Source organism: Anguilla anguilla, chromosome 1 (assembly GCF_013347855.1).
Source record: "Anguilla anguilla isolate fAngAng1 chromosome 1, fAngAng1.pri, whole genome shotgun sequence".
Classification (NCBI taxonomy): Eukaryota; Metazoa; Chordata; class Actinopteri; order Anguilliformes; family Anguillidae; genus Anguilla; species Anguilla anguilla.
In genome coordinates this window covers 65,857,518-65,874,670 of record NC_049201.1, presented here as the reverse complement: position 1 = coordinate 65,874,670, position 17,153 = coordinate 65,857,518, and the positions used below count along the sequence as shown (strand labels likewise).

The window sequence follows — 17,153 nt, the reverse complement described above, 5'->3', positions numbered from 1 at the left end:
AATGATATAACAAGCTAAATACAATGTGGAAATGGCATTCATTGTTCTGTTGGTGTAAAAAAAATAATAAAAAAATTAAATAACACCAACACATTTGATTTCCCAGTGTTACCTCAGCGTAAATCGATGCTGGGAACTGAAATAATGTTTTCGTTCCCAACTTATTTTTATACAGTCTATGTTCCCAACCCAGTGGGATTTTTGACCCGCTTGAGTTTTCGTACTTATGGTCTCTGAGTTTTTACGTCATCACTGTGTCCAAGGGAAATTACGGTTAGAGTTAGCTAGGTACTGGCAGAGTACAGCTAGAGGCAAATTAACATTTAAATTATAACTAGCTATCCGACCTTCGAAATCATCTTTATAGACTCACGAACGAACCTTAAAGTGTAAGTATTTATTGGACGCAATGTATCCTTGTAGTCAGCTATAACTAGTTGAGTAGCAATACCTACGATGCAGAAACGGCAACTGCGAACACGGTATCGTCGGTTGTTAGGATTTATGCGGCCTACTACCTTGAATTTAGGTAGCTAGGCTAAATGTGGTAGTCTAAATAGAGTAGTAGATTACGAGGTCCGTTTTGTCTGTATTTGTCAGTTACTGACTGTCTCTTGTAACCACTGGCCACATTTAGGCTTTGTATACGTTAGATGAAGTTATGCTAGTTTCTTATCGGAAAATGAATTAGAAATGAAAACCCGGCCAACTAGCTAGTCTAACGTTAGCTTAATATGAGCCGATGGCGTTGATGCCGGTTGTTATTTATCCACGTTATCTCTCAGCTTGCTGTGCTATTTTATTTGACAAATTAATTAGCGGACAGGGCGTCACAAACCTTCCTGGTTAGCGTGTTGTCAGTGCTTTTAGCGCGAGTATTGAAGTGTAACGTGTTACAACGAGTCGCATACAACATAGCTAGCTAGCTAGCTTTCACACAATATAATTTTAGTTAGCTGATTATCAAATACGATCGATAAGAGAGACAACGTTACCATATATATTTAGGGGGCAACGGTATTTGATATTGTAGCTCTACACTGATATGCAAGTTAACGTACATTATTAACGTACTAGACAATTAGTTAAGGGTTAATTAAAAGTAGCCGAAGTTGACGAGTTACAAGCTATGTAGCCAGTTATGTTAGCTCACTAGGTACATGTTTTCTTTCAGGAAAATATTACAAAATCATGCGAGCTACGAACGACTACTCGTACAGCGTTAACGTAGCTACTTGTAGTATCTTAGGTTAGACCATGTAGAAAACCTAAATGCATATTGCTTCATTAGAACAATTCAGATGTTTAGCTAACGTTAGCCATGCAACCAAACTAGCTGGCTAGACTATATAGATAGCTACACCTATTGTAAGCAATTCTGTAAATCAAATAATCCATAGTTTCAATTTAAATGCAATTGGGGGCACCGATATAGTTGGTTAATGTTATAATTTAGCTAGATTTAAGGGGAAAGCACACCGGTATGTACAGGTGTTGAGCCTATTCCACTTTGACGTAAGAGGGTTTGTGTTATGTCATTCCGTACATTTTAAGTCGGCACTATCCATTTAGATTTGTGTGTGCTTGTGTCCGCGTAAACAAGGCAAGGACCATTACAATTTGATGTCGGACCTTAATGTCGGTCTGTGATGGCCCTATATTTGCAATGTCCCATCCCCAGGATACAAAATCAACTGTACAGCATGTATGTTCTTGTCTTTGTTTCACTTGTATACTTTGCATCCATGATTCTTTGGGAGTTCTGAGTAGGAGACACTGATAACACTGTGGCATATCGGCAGTAAAACATATTTTCTTGACCGTTTGTTTGCTGCATGAGGGGTTCACTTTGCGATTACTTTGCAGAGTACCAACATGAGTAGCTCAGAGGAAGTGTCGTGGATCTCCTGGTTCTGTGGACTGAGGGGGAATGAGTTCTTCTGTGAAGTAAGTCGATCTCTGCAAGCCCTTTTCACTTCACCTTTGTATGATACCTTATATTTTATGTTACTAATTTTTGCAGTGCAGTTTTAATGCCTAATATGTTTCTTATGTGGCCTGCACACAATTATAGTGTGAAAGTTTTAACGCCACTTTCTCTTTTCAGTTGAGGAATAATTAGTATCAATAACAAACCTGTATTATTATTATTATAATTATTATTATTAGTAGTAGTAGTAGTAGTAGTAGTAGTATTAGTATTACTACCACCTCATACCTGATAAATGTATTCTCCATGTAGTATTGTGTAAATGTTTAACTGAATTGTTGATGCAATGAAGTCTAAGTCCCACACAGCAAAACATTGCGATGTCACTTTTTTCCGTATTTTCTGAATGCAACATTACACATATAAATGGACTTTACACAGTTATATTCCATTACATGGCATAGGTTCATCTGAAACTATGTCACTCTTCTGTAAGTTATAATCCTTCCACTCCAAGGTGTAGTTTTTGGATGAAAATCAATTTGTGAGTAAGTCAGTTCTTAAAAGTTCAGTAGCATGTCTGTATGTATAAATTGGTAAGCAGCTGCATGTCCTCCATTTAAAAAAAAATAATTTTGCCAAAACCTGGTTGCCTTTATGACTATTCATGCTCTACTGCTAAGTCTGTGCCAGAATATTATGTGTGGGTTGATGGAGGCACTTTTAAAGACATTCTCTTGTCCTGTGTCCTTTCCACTCAGTGCAGCAGTCACTGTTTTGACTTTCTTAATTAAGGATCCTTTATTTTAGACGTAAAATAACTTGTTTGTGCTTTGATCGTGGTATTCCAGTCGAATAGTGATATCTGTGGGTTCTTTGGGTATTTTATGTTTATGAGCTCTTTAAATTTAAGATTGCTGTACCTTTAATGTTGAATTGAGCCTTGTTCATTCTCACTTTCAGGTTGATGAGGACTACATCCAGGACAAGTTCAATCTGACAGGACTCAATGAGCAAGTGCCCCATTATCGGCAGGCTCTGGACATGATCCTGGACCTAGAACCTGGTCGGTATAATACTGCTTGTACCCTGTATTGCACAATTGCTTTGTCATTGAGCCCTTTCTTTTATCTGACCATCACACATCCCCCCGTGCATATTATCTTATGCCAAGAAGGGTAGGATGTGAACATGCTTGGCTGCTCAATTTCCAGGCAAAGCAGAGCTATCAATTTCAAGGGCTATCATTTTCACTGCAGTATATATTTTGCAGTAAGATCTCAGAGCTGTAATTTGTACTGTTTAGAAATTTGTGTATGTAAGTTTGAAATTTTGTTGCATGACCACTTGATTGGAGACTCCATTTTGAAGAGTACGTTGTTGTTTTCTGTCCCTCCTCAGACGAGGAGCTTGAGGATAACCCAAATCAGAGCGACCTGATTGAGCAGGCAGCGGAGATGCTCTATGGCCTGATCCACGCACGCTACATTCTCACAAACAGAGGCATTGCTCAGATGGTAGGTCACCACCCTCCTTTCGTATTCGGATTCTCTCACCGATTTTTCCATCAGTTTATACAAGTGTGCTTTTTCTCTAAACAAAAGTATCTGTTCCTTAGTAAAACAGATTTTGATATTGATACCTCTTTATTTGTAGAATGAATTTGATTGTACTCTGTGGTCCATCTGCACATGCCTACTGAATTAAAGCAACCCTCTGTTTTGCACACTCAGTTGGAGAAGTACCAGCAGGGAGACTTTGGGTACTGTCCCCGAGTTTACTGTGAGAACCAACCTATGCTCCCCATTGGTGAGTTTCATATTCAGTTTGTCTGTCAGTGGGCCTGAGCCCCTGTCTGCACCACCCGTATAGGACTTTTTGCTCTGTTACACTGAAGACATTGACATAGTGTGTTTTTGTCTGTCACTGACCCCGTCTGCTCCACCCTCTTTAAAATGTGAGCTTGAGCTATTTTACTCTGATAAGACTGATGTTGATTAAGTGTGGGTGTAACGAGAATTTCCTGACATTACAAATAGTCTGAGTCTGCTGGTTAATACAGCTACTGGTTAATGTACTGATCAATGTCGATACTAAAAATACATTTTTTTTAAATTTGTAACCCCGAGATCAAAATCAGTGCTCTGTGACTAGGCGCTTGCCATTAAGATTGTCCAGCATCTAATTTAGATATTTTCCTGCAGTGTCCTTCACCAGTTTAACTGTAGACTTGGAACATAATGCATCCTCATAAGCTCATAAGCCACTTAATGTTTTGTGAACCAGCTGTAGGAACAACTGCAGTGAACCTTTTTTAAATTTTAACATTTGCTGTGTAGATACTAGATTTGTATATTCATGCATACTGTGCTAAAGTCTTAGTCCACTTGAGAAAATTATGTTTAAAGCTATTTATCTGGGCAGTAAGTTTTTATTTGCTTGGAAACAATATATAATTGTTACTTCAAATCTAAACAAACATGAGAGGTTAACAGAATGTTGAATTGATTAATCTTATTGATTAAACTGTCATGTTTCAAAATACCAATACAATGAATAACCTAATGCTGGCGATTCCCCATTCACTTTAATGGGAGCTCCAATGTTTTTCCCTCAACACGTACAGTACAGGCTTACTTCCAGGACCTCAGAAGCTTAGGTTAAATATGCATGTCTATGATATCAACTGAGGAATTGGCAGAGGAGGAACAAACTGTACCAATGAATGTAAATGATTATCTGACACAGGAAGATTAAAAAAACCCGCCCAATGTAACCAAAAATAGCCCAAATTATGACAAACCGCCCAAAGCCGTCTGCACACACAATAACATGATTTGACAATCTTGCAACAATGCTCTATAGGCGTGTCGCTACATACGTACTGATACGTACCTTACCAGCAATTTATACGTAAGCGCAACAGGTCCTGGCAGTTGAGTTAAATTATTTAAATTTAACTCATAACAAATGCGATTAAAAATACATTTTCAGGATTTGATAAGCGGATTCAAAACAAAATTTTCTTAATGAACTTGCGGTTCTTGGAAATTTGGAACCGGCTCTCGATACCCAACCCAAGATTTTTGCACAATGCTTTATGCCTGTTTCAGACCAGTGCTTTCTGAAGAACATTTGAATGCTTAAACTAATATTGAAAGATAAAGTTTGTAGGCTAACGAGTAGACTGACCACTAGTCACGCAGTCGGTTTGTTGTGAATTAACTCCTCTCTTTCAGGGTTGTCGGACATCCCAGGAGAAGCCATGGTGAAGCTGTATTGCCCAAAGTGCATGGATGTCTACACACCCAAGTCCTCCCGACATCACCACACTGACGGGGCCTACTTTGGAACTGGCTTCCCTCACATGCTTTTCATGGTGCACCCCGAGTATCGGCCCAAACGGCCTGCTAACCAGTTTGTGCCCAGGTACGTAGGGTTGATTGTGAATAGAATAGTTTCAGTGCCAATAGTCGAAGTAGAGCTTCTTGGGAGTGTTCAAGACCATTATTGAAACTGTACTAGGGGCAATGTAGTCTATAGGCATAAATGAGCTGCCAGGATCGGCTGAAAGGCCTGTTCTCTTCATTCATATTTATTATGTTTTATGTCATGATGATTTACAATTAAATGGCTATCGTGTATGTAGCTGTAAAATGATTTTGCTGATAATTTGCCCTTATAATGATATGAAAGTGATGTTCTATGGAGTTACTTTGAATGTCTGCATAAATATGCCATTTTAATCTGTAAGAGTGAGGATGCCATCTGAATGGCTATTTTTCTTTTGTGTCCATGGGTCATGATGAAGGGCCATTCTGACACTATGAATGGTGTTCACAGGAGCTCACAGGAACCTGCCCTCCTTGGGAGCTAACTAGGTAGCTAGAATCAAGTGGTAGAGTTCTGAAGTACAGTTGATAAAAATCTTCAGTATGTATCCAATCGGAAAGAAGACTTTTTAACATTCCGAACAGTATCATAATATGCTACTGTGTACCTTGGTACAGTACTTACACTTCCTATTTATTTACTATTTAGAAATTGGTGTTAAATTGTAGTTAATGTAGTGAAAATGCATATGGAATCAATCTTTTACTGGGTTGTTTGAATGATTACCTGTTACTAAGAATAGTTTTTTTCTTTGTTTTTCCCCAACAAACAAACAAAGTTAGTCATCATTTACTTTCCAGTGTGTAGTCATTGCTAGCTTCTATGTCTGCACATTGCTCTACAGCAGATCTGCTAATATGCCATAGTGTATGGTCTAGATATTTTACAGTATTGCTGGTATTGTTCCCTTGTTTATTGATTTCAGTGTCATTTTATTGTATTGTTCAGTCAGTGTCCATGCGCTGAAGCAGTGTGCTAATGTTAGCTCCTCAAATGTGCTTTATTTTTTATTCTCTTCTCTCTCCTCCATATAGGCTCTATGGTTTCAAGATCCACCCCATGGCATATCAGCTTCAGCTGCAGGCAGCCTCCAGCTTCAAGAGCCCCGTCAAGGCAATTCGCTAAGACCTCCAGAAGGGATGGGATTGGGTTGGATTTCGGGGGCAGGGGTGGGGCAGGTGTGGGACGTGTACTGAGCTATATATTGATACCTACTTAAATGGAGGAGAGCAGACTATATGTATTAGATTATGTAGACTAAGAAAGTCATGTACAGAAATTAATGCACACAGATACAGTCACCAAGCAATTCCTCTCTCTCTTTATCAAGTAGAATCGTCTGCGTGTATGGAAATGACACAGAAACAGCATGGTGTAGGGAATGAAGCCTGTTATGCACCGTACTTCATTAGTTGGTTTATTACTCTTTTCTTTAAAATGGTGCCTTCAATCTCTTGACTGCACCCTTAATTGAACCAAGCAATTTCCCCCTGTGAGCTTTGAAGTATTATTTGTTGATGAGGGAATAGCTGTGGTTTTTGATGGAGAGAAGGTAGGCTAGCACACGTTTTATGTTTATTTAAAAGGTAAGTGGAAATATCACGAAAAAAGTTCAAACATATTTCCAAACAAAAGCACAGTTTTGGTTCATTTAAGTACTGGGCATGGGAATTAAAATCTTTTGGATGAAAATCTGCTCTACTGCCTATGGAGAATTGTGGAAATGTCACTGAATTATGGCCCTGTTTTAATAAAAGCTGTGTGCAGATTGTGACTTCGACTACACTCTACTGTGTTTGTGCCTCCACAGCAGGAACGTGTTCCTGTACACTGTTGCATACTCAAGTGTGTGTAGTTGCTGTTCAGCTTTTTTTAGTTGGGCTATTGATGTAATGTATATCAGAGGATATCAAATTGGGTAATCTTTCATTTTAATGCAGTGTGTAAGTTCATAGTTCATTGACAACCTGTAATTCTGTCTCGTTTAAATTTTTTGAGAATGGACTGCTATGTAAGGCTTCATTTTGTTAGCACTATGCTAAATTGGTCATTATAATTTTTTCCCAGTGTAACTGAAACCAGGATTCTGAATTCACAATAAAGTTTTTCATTTCTTAGTTTTAGTTGGCTTCCCCAATTTACTATTTGTGTGTACATTGGTCTGTATTTGTATCATCTAAGCTTTCTTGCCTCGTCTATCAATCTGTATTTCTGGTGTGTGGCTTGTGTGTGTAGCGTGTGTGCATTAACACGCTGTGGAAGCTGTAGTGGGTAGTGATAAGCGAGAAGTTCAGAGCAGCCTTGTTGATGGGAAGAGGTGACCTTGCTTACAAGCAAACATACAGATGGGTGACAAAGGAAAAACCAACATGAAGTGTCTTAGTAAGGTGTTGGGCCACCACGAGCTGCCAGAGTAGCTTCAACATGCCTCGTCATAGATTCTACTAGTCTCTTGAACTCTGCTGGAGGGACGGAGCACCGTTCTTCCGAAAGATATTTGCTCATTTGGGGTTTTTATGATGGTGGTGGAGAGCGCTGTCCAACATGTCGGTCGAAAATCTCCAATAGGAGTTCAATTGGGTTGAGATCTGGTGACTGCAATGGCCATAGCATATGATTCACATAATTTTCCATACTCAAAGCATTCAGTGACCTCTTGTGCCCTGTGGATGGGGACATTGTCATCCTGGAAGAGACCACTCCCATCAGGGTAGAAATGTTCATCATATCATAAGGGTGATCACTCAAAATAACTTTGCATCGGCTTGCAGTAACCCTTTCCTCTAAGGAGACAGGTGGACCCAAACAATTCCAGGAAAAAGCCCCCCACACCATAAGAGCCACCGGACCCCCTCACTGTAGGGGTCAAACATTTAGGCCTTTACCATTTCTCCACTCCTTTGTCACCCATCTGTATATACTGCATAACTACACCCTGTACAAATGTACAATTTTTAAATAGGAATGAATTATCCAGGCATTGATTTGTTTTAATGTTTCGTATTCCGTTTTATTCCATGTTTATTTTCTCCCATTCACCCATAGATAACTGAATATACAGTACCGGCAAATAATTATGTATGTTCTATGGATAATTCTTTTTTTAAAATATAAATTCTGCCTGAATTCTGAGGAGTATTATTGGCAAATGTAATCGAGTCCCAAAGTATAGGTAGCTGATAGCCATATGTTGAGGAAATTGGAATCTTATTTTCCATAAAATGTTTACTTTTATATGTTGTGTTATACAACATAACTTTAGTGTTTGACCAATAGGTTTTATTATTATTATTATTATTATTGTTATTATTGTTATTATTATTATTTTTTTATTTATTTTTTATTTTATTTATTTATTTATTTATTTATTTATTTCATTTTTTATGCGTTCAGTTTGAATCTGAGACCAGAGTCCACAGTTGTCAATTCCAGCAAGATGACCAATCAAACGGATTGTGAATTTTAATATATCAGTTTTGGTCCTGTCGGGCCGAACGAAAACCGTTTACTGTAATGATTATCAAAGCCATTAGAGAGAACTATCTCTTTAACAGTTCAATCAGTTACCTGAGCTCCGCTTTGTTGGATGTCCGCATCTAGACAGCAGGCAGTTAATAGGACTCACATTCAGCAACAGTACTTCTCACTTTATGGTGGGTTTTGCAAGGAATTAGACCTCTTAGTGTCATGACATCAACTGACGATGCTTGTCAATACATCTTTCCAAACATGCTATTCCTATTTCGTGTCCTAATTTTCTCCTAATTAGTGTGACGTGGCCACAGCCGCGTGCAATTGGGTGTAGCCTTATAAAATAAGGATTAAACTCAGCTGTTTATGCAATTTGGGAGTGTTTGAGACAGCGATCCTTAAATTTGTTGCAGCGCACTGAAGTTCTGCGAATATGAACAGGGTCATTGTCTGCGTGTTTACAGTCGCGTTGATCTTTGTACTTGGTAGGTTACCGTTTCTGTATTTTTGAAAATTATCGTACGGTAAAGTATGTCCTTAGTTTATTTAAACTGAAATTTACTATGGATTGTGTTCATTGGTTGTAATGCAAACCTAACTAGTTTAGCTTTGATAAAGTATTGTTTGACGCGTATTTTACAACTTCATATTTACAGCTGAGATGGCCGATTAACGGATGAGTGTTGTGATTGCATCAATGGTTGAGGTCAGGGCTACTTAAGGTCCTGTGGGCTGCAGTGTCCTCAACTTAGTTCTAACCATTCACTACACCACCTGATTACAGTAATGGCTACTTCCTGAACCAATGAGGTAAATGGGCAAAATCAAGTTGCTGTAGTGCATGGTAGGAGCGAAATGCCTGCAATCTGGCTCGCAACACCTGGAATCTAGCCTTTGTTTAGGTCTTTAGGTGAGTGCTGGGGAAGGGAAAACCTTTTCTTCATTCAGTACCTATTCTGTGTCTAGGCCTGGGGTGTGATATGAGGGTCAGTCTGTAGGTTTTAATTTAAACTAATTTGGCACACCCAGTTCTACCAATTTGTAACTCCATAAGCTCAAGCTGTTGAACAAGGTGTTTTGGTTGGTGTGAGAACCTACTTGATGGTAAATCTCCTGGAACTGGGTTGTGCAGCCCTCCATTGGATCACTGTGCACTGCAACTTTAATGTGCACTGTTAGTGAGACTATAAATTGTCCTTCAGGGTACTATTCTTGAAACCTCTGCCAGGACAGGGTTGATATGGATAGGTGTTGTAGTAATGGGTAAATTGAGGCAAGGGATGTTGTGTGTGCATGGGTATGCCATGTGGTGCATGATGATGGTACACGTTCCCTCGTGGGCAGTCACTGCATGGTACTGACTTTATCCTAGGCCATTCACTGGAGTGTTACAAGTGTGACATTGGATTCTGGCAATTGTGTTTCACCTCGAGGACCACATGCAGCCCAGGAGAGAAGTGTTTCCGTGGGGTTGGACAAGCTGGTAAATATGCCATTTCCCCTTTAGTATGAACTTGTACACAGCAAAATGTTGCACAATTGTTAACTACCTCCCATTACTTACTGTCTTTCAGCACATGTTATTGACATCATGAAGAAAGGCTGTCTTAAACAAGATGAGTGTGACCAGGTGTCCACAGTGGAGTTCTTTGCAAACAGGACCATCTACACCATGAACAACACGTGCTGTGCAACAGATCTCTGTAACCATGCCCCTGGCCTCCGGTGGCTATCCCCAGTCTCCCTCACTCTGGCAACACTGGCCTCCATGCTGGTGGTTCCAGCATTCTTCTGAGCTGACCTCTTCAGGACCGCTCCCAAATGACTGATCAGTTGGTCTTTAACTGCAGTCAGATGCACTGTTCATCCAGTTCCTGTGGATTCTGACTATTTTCTACTCTGCTTATAAAATGTGCTGAGGCAAAGAGTTGATGCAATCTTAAAATCAACTTCAATGTTTTCCCTGTCATTGACTTAAGACTTCCATTACCCTAACCTCAAACAGGACAATGTTAGGGTAAATTAAAATTTGTCAGGACTTAAGTCAAATCTTCTGATTTGGGTTTTTATGAACTGGTCAGTTTTTCCAAGGGTCTCTAATTTGCATCACTAGGCTTTCCCTTGTTTAAGCTGTACCATTTAATTGTCCAAGATTAACAGCTTCATTTGGTATTGATTTGTATTTGTTTGTTTTAGTTTGAATTTTATCTGGGGGGAAAATGCTTAATCGTACTCTATGCTTATTAAAAAAATGATTAAACTTTGAATTTGTATTATGGATGGTTTATTTTGCTGAACAGGAAATTTTGAAATGGCATGGGGGTACAATGTCTGAAATCCAGACTGTAAGGAACACTATCATGGCTAGCTACCTTGGAGGCTTGAAGATGTTCTATTGAAGGCCCAGTCCCAATTCACCTCCTAATCACTGTCTTCAGGCTAAAGCTTTTTACACATTCACGAGGGTGGCCATCTTTTACAAGGGTTGTCCCAGAACTGAGTGAGCTGAATTTCTGTGAGGCAAAGTGTCTGTTTGGCCTTCTGACACTGATTCAATAAGGAAATTTAAGTGCTGGCTTAAAAGGGAGCTGACCTGCCGTGCCTGCCACTGTTTCTTTTAACACTTACCAGTGTCATTAATGCATGGCAGGGTTAATGACACTTGCAGGGCTAACGACAAATGTCATTTGCCTGCCATGTCATCCCTTTTCGAAAGCTAATTATCATGGTCATCGTATTCTTGTTGGCGAACAAGTGTCTGAAATGATAATTGACAATTTAAAGCACAAATTTAAATTAGTGTCAGCAGTACTTCTCCATGCCACAGGCTTGCTGGGCCTTTTATTTCACCCCTCATGTTCAGAAGTAGTAACTTTAATATACAAAGTGTTTAGTTGAATTTCTCAAAATACTGTTTAAGGGAAGGTTATACTATGTAAAACAAGTACTCTCTTCTGCTACTTCCTCCCAAAGTCATGGTTCTTGAACTTTGGAAGTGGAAAGCATTGCAGGAACTATCGATGTTCTGGCTAGTTCCAGGTACCGATGGTTCTTGAACTGTTTTGTGCAATGGAAAGGGCTATTGGGGTCCATGATAGAGGTCCCTTGGGTGCTGGAGCATTTGTGCTTCTGAAAAATAGGCCATTAAATGTCTCAGTCTAGACCTGTCTCTTGAATTTAAAAAAATTGGAATTCTTGGCCATTTTGTTCAGTGACCTTTTTGCGCAGTCTGCATTTCACCATGTAATCAGCTGATTACAATCTGCAGTTAATTTACCACATGTTCTTTGGCTAAGCTATAGTGCATCAATTGACATGTATTTAACAAGCTCAAGTATGTTCAGACACCTCAATATGAACTTCACTGAGTTCATACAATATCAGAATTTCAGAATCATTACTGGAAGTTGGGTATTGGGATGGCAGGTATGTCATCCCGCCAAGTTGCGCCTTGGATACTTGCATACACATGCAAAATACCCATACCTTCTTACTCTGAAACATTTCCAGTTTAAACAGCTAATCTGCCTGTGGCCTAGTGGGTAAGGTTACAGTCTTGGGAACATGAGGTTGCAGGTTCAAGCCCAGCTAGGGACATGTTTCTTTAACCTGCTTTTACCCTCACTAATAATTGTCTACTACTTCTCAATTATTGCTTTTGCACCATATCTACCCACCGTTCACCGAACGTATACACTGCATTATGACGTACCGTCTGCACGTTCAGTTATTAACCGGCTACAATATTGCAGAGCCATATGGATTCAACGGGAGCTGTTCTGTGCTTACTGGCCTGTGTTCTTCTTTAAAACCACAGAGGTTTGCTAATGATATTTGACGCATTGCATAGCTATGTCATGGTGCTGCACTAACAAAGTCACAGACTGGTAAACCTCCAGTTGAAGAATTGAATCCGCCTCGCCCTCAGGCAGATAATTCCCTCTTTTACACTAATGTTTTCTTACCCTTTTATATTTGCTTTACTAAAACTCACTCACGGCCACCCATATGCATTTCATGACGGCAAATATATTCCCTTTATTAAAAAGTTACACCAGTTCACCACTGTGCCATTTCTACTAACTATATTTCTTCACTTGGCTACCGTACGAAACCTTCTTATCAGCAAACGCCACGTTTCTACATTCATGTTACCTCGCCCTGTCCTTTATCTAGCCACATACAAACAATTACTACGTATGTACGTTCTGCAACTCCCCATTAAAACATTACATTTAAAATCATGACTCACTCATAAGTATAACTACTAGTACTGAACATGAGAAAAGCACATCAGTGCAATAGATTTCACACGTTACTTAACCCTCCACTTTAACAGTTAATATTTTATAGCGGCTGTTATATATACCATTCGATAAGGAAACTAAGCTCCCTCCTGGTCACTTTATTTACTCCGCACTATAGTCTGTGATCATGTCAACCTTCACCTACATGCCCATTCTGCTAAAAACATATTGTTTCAACTATGCAATTTCATCATTTCATCCTAATTTCTCTCACACTGTTGTTATTTTCTCATATGCAAAGCCTGCTGGGACATATGCGTCTGCTCCTATTCTCCACTATCCGGTTCTAGCTTAGCAAAACAGCGAACAGGATTCCCACCTGCAGATAAGCCTATCAAAATGCCTTATAAACCTTACAAACACTAAAAGTGCATTTCCACGAAATAACAGATAATGGAGCAGGACAGCAGGGTACACAAGTTGCGACCTAGGCAGCTCTAATTCTACGGGCTTGCTGATTCTTATCTCATTAGAGGCTCGTTGGATGGCCGTCAAATCTGCGAGTATATACACTGGCTATATTACACCTGCGTTTCTGTTGCATTTACACTTACGCCACCGCACCCTTTGTCACAGCCACTGTTTTACATATATAGCAAACCGAAACTGCTAAACAGTACACGCTCATCAGACTGTACAAATTCATACAAGGATAGCCATAATCCACAACCGTTTCTTACAGGGTCACTTCGCATTTCTCACTCTCATAATAAAACGCTTTGCAAAAAGAAATGATATCTCATAAAAAACACGTTTTCAACGTACAAAAATGCCAAGTTACTCAAAAGTATTGATATCAAAATGACGCCAAGTTACGGTACTACAAACAATATAGGCTATCTTGCCTCACCGAAATTACATAAGATGTATTTCAAAGCAATGCTACCCAATATTTCCTCAATTCTTTCAAGTCACTTGGCCCTGTGTTTTGTAATCTTACCATTTTACAATGTCATGCAAACTTTGTGTCAGATCAAAGAGTCAAATATTTCAAATTACCTCATGGAACACATTGAAATTCATGTACAAAACTGCTGCTGAGTAACTACAGGAAGCATATTTCTCCAGAAAACATGTTTACACTTGCTTCTGAACTGAATTTGAGTACATGTACAAGTTATTGTATATTTGCTACGTACAATAAATACTGCATGTAAAATACATATTGTACATACATACATAGAGAAATTCTTCATCCCCATGGGGACATTTCCCTCGCAGCATGTTACATTCACATTTAGGAACACACACTTATACCAAGAAACATACTATCATTCACGCAACAGAAAGGCTGGGCAGCGAAATACATACATACCAATACAAATTGGACATATACACGCCTATTCAATCAATCTTGACTGTGAGAGAGCCATCCACACATATGTTTGGCCTGTCCCTGTAGTGCATGCTTATACACACAGGGCCAAGTGACTTGAAAGAATTGAGGAAATATTGGGTAGCATTGCTTTGAAATACATCTTATGTAATTTTGATGAGGCAAGATAGCCTATATTGTTTGTAGTACCGTAACTAGGCGTCATTTTGATATCAATAATTTTGAGTAACTTGGCATTTTTGTACGTTGAAAATTTAGTTTTACTTTGCAGCGGGATATGTGTAATGTATTAGGGTTTGCTATACACTGCAGCTCTAATGTGTGCACTGTTAGTAATGTTATAAATTGTCCTTCATGGTACCACTCTTGACACCACTGCCAGGACAGGGTTCACATGGATTGGGGTTGTAATAGAGGAAATCGAAGCTAGTCTTGAAGTCTGGCTTATAAATCTATAAATATGGACTAATCACAGAAGCAGATGGATGTGCATGCAACAATGAATGGAAGTTCTGTAAACTTGTTAGAACTAGTCTGCGTAAATTTATAAATTTGTTTGCTTGGGTGTGTACTGTAGCTTCACATTACAATCTGCCTACTGCATGGAGCGAAAAGCAAGACCCCTGGAGGTTGGAGAAAGTGGAGATATTAGCAATTATTAGAACGCTTTTTAGTGTGAAACAATTATATTTGCAATAGAGATGTAATAGAAAATGTATGCTTAACGTTGTTTATAAATGATGAGCATTGTAAAGTGGCACTAGTGTGTTAATTGCCTATCAGCAAATATGTTTTGACTCCGTATATCCTGTTTAGCCTTCTTCTGCCCAGTGTATTCTAAAAATGTAATTAAATCTGAAAATAAATCTTAGAAACTATCTCCTACATGTTTTTCATTTCAGAGAGCTGAATGCATCCAGGGATATCCAACACTGTTTGGCCATCAGAATGTAAGTCATACATTTCAGTGAAACAACTTAAAGCAGTAGCAGCCAATGTTTTGGGGGCAACACTGGATCTTGATGTCATTATAGAATTTAATTGAAAATGAAATGCACGCCTTTGGTGTTCAATTTCCTTCTGAGGTCATGTGGCTCGCATCTGGTTCCCAGGGGTGATGTTTCTGCTTCTGATGTCATGCATGTACCCAAACCAGGTGTGTCACTGACATTACCAGGCAAGCTTGTTTGTGGGTGGCTGACTGCCTAATAACTGACGTTTGGCTGGGTGTGTTTGCTGTGGAACACAAACACCTTTTGTTCAGCAAAGTGAAAGAATTTGGTGTCAGAGATCTTCGTGCCCTGAGTGACACAGCCTATTGGAATCATGAAATCATATACTTGATATAACAACCGTATTCAAAGGAACGATACTAACAAACTACCCAATCCCAGCATGTCACAGGCTGGTCATATTAAAGTTTGCCCACTCGTTTTTAAAGGAGAAACTCATGTGGTGATCAATTTGCTGGACTTCATCCATCAAACCCAATTAAGGCAATTGATGGTTTTGTGTATGAAGTTGAAGGGGGGTCTCCTTTACTCTGGCAACACTGGCAAAAATGGTTATTTACACAATTAAAATCAACTTCCATATTTTTTCTGTAATTGGGAATTATTTAAGCAGTCACCTTTAAACTGAAATGGGGCAATATTTGGGCAAATAAAATATTTTGTCTGGACTTTGTTTCGGTCAAAATGGATCTTCTGCTGGATTTGGAGTTTATGCAACAATTGTCATTTTTCTGAGGGTCTCTATAATTTGGGAATTAAATCACTAGGCTGTCCCTTGTGTAATTACATTACATTACATTACATGCATTTGGCAGACGCTCTTATCCAGAGCGACGTACAACAAAGTGTATAACCATAACCAGGAACAAGTATGATGAAACCCCTAGAGAGAAGTACCGGTCCAAGTGCAGGGAACAACCGCATAGTTCAGCTTGGACCCTGATGGTTAAACTGATTAACACTAACAACGAGAACGGCAACAACGCAATCTATGGAAAAAATACAAGTAGTCGTTAAGACAGTTAATGCACCTAAGTCACCTACGAAACAGAATCTTAGACAATTAAATTGTTCACCTTAACAGCACCATGTGGTACTGTGGCTTTGAGCTGTATGTTAAGAACCATATTTGTTAATGTATATTTTACTCTGAAAAGATATCACTTATGTGGGGAAAATGCTTCACTGAACTTGAAATGCTAATTAAAAATGATTAAAAACTTTGTATTTGTATTTGACAAATTGAGTTTAAAATGGCATTGGGTACAATGTGTTGTCTTAAATCCTGGCTATGAGGAACACATTTTCATGGCAAGATCTTGATCAAGTTCTTTTTTTAAGCATGCCTCAGAACAAGTTCTTTATCACAGAAAGGATAAAGTGCCCTTGAATGATCTTCCTCTTGAAAGCTGTCCCATCCTATTGCCCCACCCTTGCAACAGGTTTAAAAGGCAGACCAGCTGAACCTTCTCATTACATTGTCGCTCTCTCCAGTTAAGGATTTGTCTTCAGGTTTTTTCACCCACATCAAGACTTGTGAAGACTAATCATGAACAAAGTGCTGTGTTGCTTCCTTGCCGCAGCTGTGCTCTTCGTTGTCGGTAAGTCGACTAAAAGGCAGTTCAACCATTGTAAAAGTAATTTTGCAATAACAGAAGTGATATTTGCAGTTTAATGGTAGTATAAGTGGATTTTGAAATGAG

General features: G+C 39.1%; 2 protein-coding genes across 2 annotated transcripts; both read left to right on the top strand.

The window, feature by feature from the left end:
- Positions 1-236: 236 nt before the first annotated feature.
- LOC118213539 (casein kinase II subunit beta) lies at positions 237-7,446 on the top strand. Its single transcript, XM_035392492.1, has 7 exons — positions 237-389; positions 1,867-1,947; positions 2,894-2,996; positions 3,332-3,447; positions 3,664-3,739; positions 5,170-5,359; positions 6,358-7,446. Exons 2-7 carry the CDS (start codon positions 1,876-1,878, stop codon positions 6,446-6,448), a joined length of 648 nt encoding a protein of 215 aa, XP_035248383.1. The 5' UTR covers positions 237-389; positions 1,867-1,875; the 3' UTR covers positions 6,449-7,446.
- Positions 7,447-9,144: 1,698 nt separating this feature from the next.
- LOC118223254 (protein Bouncer-like) lies at positions 9,145-11,046 on the top strand. The gene is made up of 3 exons (XM_035409531.1): positions 9,145-9,279; positions 10,167-10,277; positions 10,369-11,046. Exons 1-3 carry the CDS (start codon positions 9,228-9,230, stop codon positions 10,587-10,589), a joined length of 384 nt encoding a protein of 127 aa, XP_035265422.1. The 5' UTR covers positions 9,145-9,227; the 3' UTR covers positions 10,590-11,046.
- Positions 11,047-17,153: the final 6,107 nt, after the last annotated feature.